General features: G+C 40.7%; 1 protein-coding gene across 1 annotated transcript; it reads right to left on the bottom strand.

The window, feature by feature from the left end:
* Positions 1–3159: 3159 nt before the first annotated feature.
* Positions 3160–10345, bottom strand: LOC307018595 (mitochondrial adenyl nucleotide antiporter SLC25A24-like). The gene is made up of 10 exons (XM_079648907.1): positions 9705–10345; positions 8947–9073; positions 8718–8805; positions 8486–8597; positions 7069–7227; positions 6824–6976; positions 6585–6692; positions 6324–6491; positions 6000–6150; positions 3160–3775 (listed from the first exon to the last, which is right to left on the bottom strand). The coding sequence occupies exons 1-10, from the start codon at positions 9882–9884 to the stop codon at positions 3594–3596; spliced, it is 1428 nt and encodes a 475-aa protein (XP_079505033.1). The 5' UTR covers positions 9885–10345; the 3' UTR covers positions 3160–3593.
* Positions 10346–11078: the final 733 nt, after the last annotated feature.

Below are 11078 nucleotides of genomic sequence, written 5' to 3' on the forward strand. Positions count from 1 at the left end.
GTAGGTGCTGGGGTTTTTGTAAGTAGCACTGGTTGAATGGCCCCATCTCTGACAATCCACCCCTTGCCAACAGGACTCCATAACAAGGGTTTGGGTTTGGGCTGTGACACCATATCGCTGTCTGAAACATTGCTCTTTGTACATGTTGTTGAAATGCATCCTCTGTTGGCGGCAGATTTTCCGAGGCTGCATCTGTTGTTGATGCAACTATGAACCTCAGTTCATCCAAGTTAGTGCACATCAGTCCAATTTCCTTTTTCTTTTTTCCATGTAGCAGAAGCGCAAATTCTCTTGCAACTGGCAAAGACTCTTCCAAGCTGGCAGAGTCCAAAATGGGCCAGATCTTTGAGCTCGCTGAGATGGGTCTTGAGTTTGGTGAATGCTGTTGTCTTTCCTATTCTGTACAAACTAATTGTTGTGCCACAGCCAGTGAGTGCATGACATGCTGGTAGACAGTTAGACATGTAATTGTCGCCCAGCATCAGGACCATCTTCAACTAAACGGCCTCTTTGAGAAATTCCAGTCTGGTTTCCGTTCCGCCCACCGCACTGAAACAGCTATCTACAGAGTTCCCAATGAGTAAAGCCATAGAATAACTCTAAACAACCAACATAAAATCATATTTTCATGTTAACAATATTGTATTTATTCCAGTTTAATGATTGTGATTGAAAAGCCAAAGGAGGCTGGTAAACATTGCAAAGAGGGATTTGTATTCATTAATAATATTCGTAAACTTAACCATGTTGTAGCCTGAGAAAGGCTAAACCATATCAAAGAATACATTTATTAACTACATTATCTCATTTAGCTGTAGCTTTTATAAACAAACTAAAATACTTATTGACCAGTCGTTGAACCAGGGACCTTGCGGTTGTAAGTCAACAGCTTTCCAGCTGAGTGAACTGTCACCGGAGCCTCGACGCTGCGGGGAAACGGTATCCCGAACGTCCCGATGGCCAGTCCGCCCCTGCATCCATGGGTAATATGAGCGTTGTGGTTCAACCATGGATGTAAAATAAGAAGTTCAACCGATCTAAAGCACTTTCTGAAGCATTCTCGTGAGGGGCAGCGAGGCTTCGTTTGTCATCGGTGACGTCACTGGCCCAAAACGATCCTCTCAGTCTGACAGGAGAGGACTCTCCTCCACCTTGTTGTAGAAACAACTCCTTATGTACGTTAGCATAGCTAGCTAACCAGATGCTAACAACCTGAGCGACTCTCCTTGGTTCTAAGGGACATGTTGATGTTGTGATGGGTTGACAGCATGTCGAGGATAACAAAGTATGTATATCCTTCGCTAGAATATTCCCTTAAGATTTCCATCTCTTCTTCCATTCTTTCCAACTCAGTTTAAAATTTGTGAAGAAACAGCTGAACAGTACCAAACAGGAAATACTGGTGCTGTCGGCTCTGTCCAGTCACAAACAATAAGTGTTCTCCCTTAAAACCTGTTAAGCCCCAAAGACCCCTTTGGCGGATCTTTTTTTTTTTTCACGACACTGTGTCTTAGGGCATCTTAATATTTAAGAACCTATTAATGTGTTATACCAGATTAACGGGAAGAATCGCAGCTAACTGACGGTACAAACCATTTTTACCAAAACAAAACACAAGTCTCATAAGAAGCATCTAAATGATCCCTGAGCGAAAAATGCTAACGCACTTTGGCACAGAACTCAAGACAAAGATACCCTTATTACTTATCGTAACTGCACATACAAGATATCAGATTAAAGCTGAGGTTCCACAGATTATATAGGTATAGTATCATCACTGAGCGATCCGAAACTCGCGACAGGGGAAGCAAACACAGACATCGCAACACGTACCTTTACGGAGCTTTTACGGGAGATCGTCTCACCGTAGCTGTCAATCTGATCAAAAGAAGTGTTCAATGGCATTAAAACGAGAAAAATTGTGGCTGAATCGGTTCATCCATAGGTGTCGGAGGGTAAAAGTTAGCTGCTAATGGTAGCCACCAGAGTTATCGCAGCTTCCGGTTTTGGCTATGCGTCACTCTCACTCCTTATTTGGTAATGTTTGTGTGTATGTGGGAGTTCCCCTCGATTCCATTGGCTCTGACGGTTAGAAAAATATGTCAATCATCAAAATCGACCAAGGGGGGCCACAGATATGGAAAATCCACCCAAATGACCCCAGAAGTGGGTTTTATTTGCTAAATCTCTCTAAAAAGGTCAAATTTCACTTGTTTTGCATCAATCTTGATACAGGGTACTTATATGTTATAGTTTGGATTCCTAAAGCTTTTAGTCTACCATCCCATCATTCAAGGGGTGTTTTCACTATAAGTAATTTTTTGTTTTTGGACGGACACAATAATTTACATTTTTTTTACTGTGTTCAATCTGAATTTATTTTAAAATAAAAACATCTATATTGATTCTGACACTTCTTCATCCAACTCACAGATGTAACCTTGCTTTGAGAAAAAAGATTATTAATTTAACCCTTTTAGAAGTGAAGATATGGTCATTTGTTCTGGGAATGCCATTTTCGAGCCTGAGACCTGAAAAACAGGCTTGGGGCTTAACAGGTTCCATTTCCGTAAAATGTGAAATGCTGTGGCGTTTTCTGAAATGCTGTAGTGTTTTTTGAAATGTCGTTGTGTTTTATGACATTTTGAAGTCTTTTGTGATATGTTGTAGTGTTTTGTGAAATGTTGTTTTGACTTGCACTTCAGGCCCACTGTAGAAAAGTGACACAGGACAAAACATACTCCTAGCAAGTGTTTCAATCACAACGTCCAGTTATTACTATTTTAAATTGTTACCATGCACCGTTGTAGTACCCATCATAACAGTTCATAAATGCATTGTGTATAAGTATATAGTAAATTCATATATATTAATGCCAGAAAGTTCACATTGTGTGGCTGTAAGGCACATTTAAACTATCTCTCAAATCCAACACAGATTTAGTTATTTTCACAAGATGCATTGTCTTCATGCTCACAGTGTTCCAGTGTTAACAGGTTATTTATTTTTCAGCTGACTGGAGGCACTCTATAGGCAGGTGTTTACAACTTATAGAAGTTTTAAATGACCCCTGAAGGCTGTGGACTTAAACATTTAAAGTGGCGTAGTGTCATTTTACCATTATTAAACACAATTATGACTGCTGTTAAGCCTCATTGATTAAGCTCCAGCTTCTCTGAAGAAAATATTTATTTTGTTATCAAAAAGCACCACATTGTGTCCCATTGACATTCCATTTTCATCAGGCATTCCATTTTATGAGTACAATGAAATTGCTAACTGAAGATGCGTTGTTTTTGTTTGCATTGATGCTAATGTTATGTATGTATCAATTACGTTTTTTATGTGTGAAATATTCTTTTGGACAGTGTACATACTTAGGGAGTGCATTATGTATAACATTTGAATTATAATTAAAGCATGCTCAGCACATACGATACAGGCTTTAGCTAATGATAGACCACCATTAGGATACATACAGTTTTCCATCTGCTGAACTCCTATTCCAGCTCGCGGAAGTCATGCTCTGTATGTCTGTCTGTATTTCAAGTCCAATAATTAAGTTAATGTTCTTTTTTCATTGGCTTCCAGGGTCATTTGGAAATTCCTAAGCCAGTCTTCATGTACTCGTAAACAACATAGCTGATGCTGACAGCAGGAATTACTTTCATGAAGTTTGGCAGGATGCCTCGGTAGAGTCCAAAAAAGCCGTCTTTGGCTACGATCTTCTTCATCAGATTGCTCATGGAGGGCTGGTCTGTTGTATCCAGAGACGCTGCAGAGAAAAGGGTAAGTGAGGGAGGCGGTGCTGCATCTGAAAGATTTTTACTCTGGTGCTGTATGCTAAAAGGCAGCCTATTTATTATGTGACTTATAACTCAAGTGTATGTGACCAGAATATATTGGGTGCCTTCACAGAGTTTGGTCAGCACATTAACGCAATAATTATGAAAAATATAATGCACTGTGTAATTACGTAAGGCTGAAAAGATTAATGGAAATATATTGCATTTGCAATATGGACACATTTTAATCCGAGGATGCGCAATATTATTATTTATCATAAGACAAAATATGAGTGAAAATAAATTAAGTATTGTGGTGCTGCAGAGATGTTCCACCTTAACAAAATGATTATTCTACATACTTATACAAAACCATATGTTTGATACAGATCCTTGCAGAAAATCTCACCAACAAATACTTTATTTTTCAATGAAAATAAGAAAATGTATGCAAAAATGAGCATTCCTTCCAATACCGTGGACCATATCGCAATTGCAAGATCAGTCAAAAATCACAATTATATATTATTCCAAATTGTAGTGACCTAAATGATGTGCTATATACAGGACTGTCTCAGAAAATTAGAATATTGTGATAAAGTTCTTTATTTTCTGTAATGCAATTAAAAAAACAAAAATGTCATACATTCTGGATTCATTACAAATCAACTGAAATATTGCAAGCCTTTTATTATTTTAATATTGCTGATTATGGCATACAGCTTAAGAAAACTCAAAAATCCTATCTCAAAAAATTAGAATAGTTCCTCAGACCAAGTAAAAAAAAAAGATTTATAACAGCAAAATACAATCAAACATTTGAAAATGTCCATTAATGCACTCAGTACTTGGTTGGGAATCCTTTTGCACGGATTACTGCATCAATGCGGCGTGGCATGGAGGCAATCAGCCTGTGGCATTGCTGAGGTGTTATGGATGCCCAGGATGCTTCAATAGCGGCCTTTAGCTCATTAGCATTGTTGGGTCTGGTGTCTTTCAGCTTCTTCTTCACAATACCCCACATATTCTCTATGGGGTTCAGGTCAGGGGAATTTGCAGGCCAATCGAGGACAGTAATGCCATGGTCAGTACACCAGTTACTGGTGGTTTTGGCACTGTGGGCAGGTGCCAGATCATGCTGGAAAATGAATTCCTCATCTCCATAGAGCTTTTCAGCAGACGGAAGCATGTAGTGCTCTAAAATCTCTTGGTACACAGCTGCATTTACTCTGGGCTTGATGAAACACAGTGGACCAACACCAGCAGCTGACATGGCTCCCCAAACCATCGCTGACTGTGGGAACTTCACACTGGATTTCAAGCAACTTGGATTTTGCTCCTCTCCAGCCTTTCTCCAGACTCTGGCGCCTTGACTTCCAAATGAAATACAAAACTTGCTTTCGTCTGAAAAGAGGACTTTGGACCACTGTGCAACTGTCCAGTGCTTCTTTTCCTTAGCCCAAGTCAGACGCCTCTTCCGTTGTCTTGAGTTCAGAAGTGGCTTGACCATGGGAATACGGCTATTGTAGCCCATTTCCCGGACACGTCTGTGAACAGTGACTTTTGATACCTGGACTCCAGCTTCAGTCCACTGTCTTTGAAGCTCCCCCAAATTCTGGAAGCGACTCTTCTTCACAATGCTGTTAAGGCTGCGTTCATGTCTCTTGGTTGTGCAGCGTTTCCTGCCACATTTCCCCCTTCCAACAGACTTTTTGTGGATGTGCTTTGAAACTGCACTCTGTGAACAGCTTGCTCTTTGAGAAATTTCTTTTTGTGTCTTACCCTCCTGATGGAGGGTGTCAATGACGGTCCTCTGGACAGCAGTCAGATCAGCAGTCTTCCCCATACTTGTGATTTAGTTTACTGAACCAAGCTGAGTGTTTTTCAAGGCTCAGGAAACCCTTGCAGGTGTTTCGAGTTAATTAGACGATTCAAGTGATTCGTTGAACACCCTACTAGTATACTTTTTCATGATATTCTAATATTTAGAGATAGGATATTTGAGTTTTCTTAAGCTGTATGCCATAATCAGCAATATTAAAATAATAAAAGGCTTGCAATATTTCAGTTGATTTGTAATGAATCCAGAATGTATGACATTTTTGTTTTTTTAATTGCATTACAGAAAATAAAGAACTTTATCACAATATTCTAATTTTCTGAGACAGTCCTGTAGGTGTTGTCGTCACGGTCATAAAATGCAGATGAGTTTACCTTGTGCCTGCATCCGTGTGCGCACCAGTGCGAGGGGATAGCTGGCCAGCATTCCGCAGGTGCTGGAGATGGTGCCGCAGGCCACCAGCACCAGAACTCCAGGGTTAGCTGAGTCTTTGGTGTGATGCGTCAACCACGTGTTCTTTAGAGTCTGAAACACAGTAAAGACAATAATTGAAAACCATCAGCATAGAACTCCACCATTACTTTATAATATAAGATGAACTGGTGCATATAATTAAATTAATTAAACAAAGTGCCCCCACTAACACACTGTTTTGAAATATCACAAAGGAGAAAAATAAAATCACAAATCCTGCATACCTCATAAACAGCAAGGTCTATCCCAGCGTAGGGGATTATGCCCACTAAGTTTGGGACGTAGCCCTTGTAGAAAGCCAAGATTCCCTCCTTCCTCAGGATCTTCTTGGCACAATCAAACATTCCTGTATATTGGCCAGTTTTCCCAAGGGTCAGTCTAGTTTTCAATACCTTAGACAGAGAAATCACGAAAGGATAAAAACGTTGGAATATTTCTTTTTTTTTTCTGTGGTATTTTCAAGTTTTGGTGAAAAGCTGTCTCACCTCCATGGGGTAGATGGATGTCTGTGCAGTGGCTCCGGCCAGAGAGCCGGCTACAAACCTCTTGTGTGTCTCAATCTTCTGGCCCTCTGATGACAACAACTTCTTATACTACAGAACACATTTAAATGGGAAAAAATAAAGGATTTTTATAAATATTAATAATGTTATAAAATTGTGATGAATACCATCAAAATATATACAGTATATATGGCAAATTGAATTTGCAGTTTAGAGCTTACTTGTTCATATGCCATGAATTTGATAGCTGTCTCTGGTGCGATCTTTAAAACGTTGGTCCCATTTCCCCTCCACAGTGAGGACAGACCTCCCTCTTTGATCATCCTACTGAAGCCCCCCACGAGGCTTATGGGGTTAGTCTTAGAAGAATGAACCTGCAGAACAAATATATGAGGTTACATATATTATTTTATTTATCCCCCTAGGCGAAATATACATTTGTCAAATGTTCTTTAATATATTTCACCTGCATGAAGACCTTCATTCTGTCCAGAGGAGCAGTCCCAGTGCGAGAGATGGCCCCCGCCACGGCCCCCGCAGCAAGCTGCTTCCACCATCGACCTGAGCTCTTCTCCTCCTCTGTGAACTCATCTGGGATGGCAAGACTGTCCCCTATGTCCAGCACCTAGTTAAACACATCTGCTGAAATCACTTTGGTTTGTCAGCTTATGGCCATAATAAATAGAGTAAAACGTTTCTTATATTATTATTTTGGCCTTGAGATTGTATCTCTTTCATGAATAGTACATGTCACATAAACTTGGGTGGTTGTCAATGTGATAAAAAAAAACTTTAAATGCCCTACAAGCACTTCTCCTTTTGAGGTCTATTGTCTCAGTGATGCAGCAATCGTTTTTACATGCTTGCCAAATAACCTATACACTGGAGAAGGAAGTATTCGCAGAACTTGAATGTTAGGTATCACCATGGAAGGTAACACACTTCGCATTGTATGCTTTTAACATACAATGCTTATTTTCTTTGACTTTTGGCTCAACATGTTAGGGTCAAATTAGGGGAGGGAAAGGCTAAAATACTGCAGAGGTTGAAACTATTTCAACAACAAACAATGCATTGAGCTCCTTATCTATCAGCATGAACTGCTTGTGAAATCATAATCACTAAGCTGACTGCGCCCTCGTCTTGCAGGCTGTTTCAGATAAACATATCCCATGTTTTACAAAAAGCAGAAATGGGGTGTTTCTCAATGTAGAGGACGCTTCCTTGGTAGGACATATCCCTCCGAGTCAGGTCCTTCCGAAGCGAGGCAAGAATCCTTCCTAGCCTCGGAAAACGAAGAATGGTGGAACAACGAAGGACGCCGGCCTCGGTAGAATTCCAAGGATCCTGGACATTGGAACAGTCCTTCGGCGGGACTCGATGACGTAGCATCCTTGAAATAGTGACTCTGGAGGAGCCTTCCTCGACATTGAGAAACACCCATGGTTTCTGCTAGTGACAAACACAGTGGCACTTTAATGCGCTCCTAGGGATACACAGAAGCTAACACAGCTAGCTTTGTGTCCTGCAGTCACAACTATGGCAATGCATTTTGGACTGGTGTTGTTACCTTAGAGACCATAAACAGGCAGTGCATTGAAGAGACATTTAGATACAAAAGAGAGGATTATGGTTTGCTCACGAAGGAGCAAATATCTCGACAATGACATCTTTATTTGCAAAGATGTGGAGGAGCAAGCCGAACAAACACTGTGTGCTGCTGTGACCTAATTATGTTGGAAACTCTAATCTTATGAAGCTGCAGAGAAAAAGTGTAATGCAGAAATAGCCCATAACATCTTACACAGGAGAACTAGACATCATGTGATTAATTCCACTGCACTCGTCTGCAGAATGTGTTTCTGTGTATATTTGCCCCATACCGAGGAGTGTTTCCAGTGGCGTATGATCTCTTCCAGGTTGTGAGCAGGGCATAGCAGGAAGTGTTCTCTCCACTCGTTCCAGTCCACCATCATCGTCCCATCAATGTCCATACTAGGGAAACACACAGAAACCTTTTAATCTATGGCTGAGCTTTCAGATTATACACAGGCAAAAATCTTGGAAACACCCAAAATAAAAACATGTTACAGTGGATTGAAGTGAAGGCCAAACCTCTGTAATATTTTCAGGGCATTCTCTTTGCTGATATCCAGGCCCAGCTCTGCAAGGGACTGCTGGATCTCTGAGGCATCAATGCGCCCTGACACAACATAAAAACTCAACTCAGACAAGCTGCAGTGTAAACAAAGAATGTTTGCTATTGTAAACATTAAATGGCATGTCTGCTGGCACCGCATGTGAGAACTTGTGCCAAGTATTTTTATATTGAGGAAGCTCCTACCATCGTTGTTTCTGTCCAGGCTCTTGAATGTGAGCCGCAGCTTCTTCTCGTGCTCTTTCAGATAGTTGCTGAACTCGTTGAAGTCGAGACTCCCATCATTGTTCTGATCCCCAGACGAAACGATTTTCTGCAGAGAAGAGATCAAATCCATGAGCGGTTCTCGAGTGGAGGGTGGCTGGCTCAACAGGGTCCAGTGCCCATGTAACACTGAGCTTGGAACCCCCTGTGGCCCCCCTCCAAAAGAGAAATTATGATAATGCAATTTCTGATAGTGTTGCAGCAAAGACTGTGGGTCAAAAATAACAGTAAATGTTTGTTTTTTTTAATAATATAATAAGATAAAACTGTAAATCAGTCATTGACTCCATTTATGTAACTAAAACTAACACCAATAATGGTAATTTAAGTTTTGTTGTGGGCTATGACTTTATACTGAATTTAAAATGTTGCAATCTTGACCAACTGGCCCCAGCTTGGCCCACCCCTATGGTATAGAACCGCCCCTGATCAAATAAAATGGTTCATTTCCCTCTTCCAGTTGCACAAGACACACACACACACACACACACACACACACACACACACACACACACACACACACACACACACACACACACACACACACACACACACACACACACACACACACACACACACACACACACACACACAGACACTACTTATGAATGCTATGCAAAACAGGCAGGCAAAGCTCTGAAACTCTTCCCTCCTCACAGGACCCCAACAAGACTCCCTACCTGTGCGGCTCCCTGGCGAAATATGCCCATTGCCTTGAGTCCCGCTCGTAATTCAGCGACGTCCACCTTCCCATCTTTATTGGCATCAAGCTTCTCGAATAAGTCCTGGCATGACCTCTTGCTGTCGGCATCCCAGCAGTGCGCATTTGATAATAAAAGCGTCCGTATCTTTGGATACATTGTGGAGCTAATGAGGGAGCAGCAGTCGAGACGAGTCGCCGGTTCTGCAGTCAGGATCTGGTTATAAATCCATATTGAAAATCATCAATAAACCCTGCTGAAATCCAGATGTGAGCTCAGCGTTTAAAAAAGAGGTTTGCAGGCACTATATGTTGCACTGTCCCGTGCAGAGGTGTTACTTCGCAACGTATCAGGCGAACTGCAGTAATCTTGGGCGGAGCAACGCTACGTAGCGACAGCAGGGTGTCTTCTACGGGGAAAGATGGAGGTAGAAATGTGACGAAATAAATAAACCCCGCATTACTCCGGTAATCCGCTTAATGCTTCTAATGGTGAACATCCCCATCTGTTTTTTCGCTCCTGCTTCATCGGATGCTTCATGTTGAGGAAATGTTATCTCTACATCTAGCAGCCGGACGTGTCAGTAGAGGGATAAACGCAGCTTTGTATTTCCTATAGCGCAGTGCCGCTGAGCGCCACTAAAGGGCGCTGTTCTTCACACAGGAGCAGGCATAGATATCTATGGGAGCAGGTGCTGTCAGGAAAGTGAGTCAGGGTCCATCTGTGTGTATCATCACTGGGCCCCTAAATATGTGGTGGGTTTCACTGACTGTAAGAGGTGTTTATATTAAGCGTCATAATAACACACTTTATTTGTGTAGCTAATTTCATGTAATAAATGCAGCAGTGCTTTACAATAAGGAAAAATAGACACAGAATAAACAAACAAGGGATCAAACTTAAGAGGGGAAATAAAATGGAAAATAAAGCAAACTTTCAAATAACAGGAAGAACAAAGATTGAAATAGAATAAATATAATGCTACACATAAGATGGAAAATAAAACCCACTGAATAACAGTATTAGTAGAAATACAATCTAAATTACTTAGGCAGATTAATGTAATGAAGTATAGAGTGAAATTAAGAGAAAGCACAATATGTAAAGTCCAAGTACCCAAAATGTTTACTTAAGTTCAATATTAAATTAGTAACACGATGCCACTTCTGTGCATTTATCATAGACTTAATGAACAGATTGTTATAGATTAACCTACACAACAGTATATAAAGTGGATAACATTTGAGCCAGCCTGCAAAAACATTAAAATGTTGCCTATAATACATATATTCTTTATTCTTCAATTCAAAGTGTGTTCAAACAAATTTAAACAAAAAAATCTTCCTCATTAAT

This window comes from Notothenia rossii (assembly GCF_949606895.1).
Source record: "Notothenia rossii genome assembly, chromosome: 9".
In the NCBI taxonomy this organism is placed as follows: domain Eukaryota; kingdom Metazoa; phylum Chordata; class Actinopteri; order Perciformes; family Nototheniidae; genus Notothenia; species Notothenia rossii.

What these genes read in the sequence shown, in the direction of transcription:
- LOC307018595 (XM_079648907.1), bottom strand. Translation starts at nt 9,884, where the DNA reads ATGTATCCAAAGATACGGACGCTTTTATTATCAAATGCGCACTGCTGG. An exon ending in GAATGAAGGTCTTCATGCAG is followed by an intron (nt 6,977 to 7,068) that starts GTGAAATATATT and finishes TTTGTTCTGCAG; the next exon opens with GTTCATTCTTCTAAGACTAA. An exon ending in TAGACCTTGCTGTTTATGAG is followed by an intron (nt 6,151 to 6,323) that starts GTATGCAGGATT and finishes ACTGTGTTTCAG; the next exon opens with ACTCTAAAGAACACGTGGTT.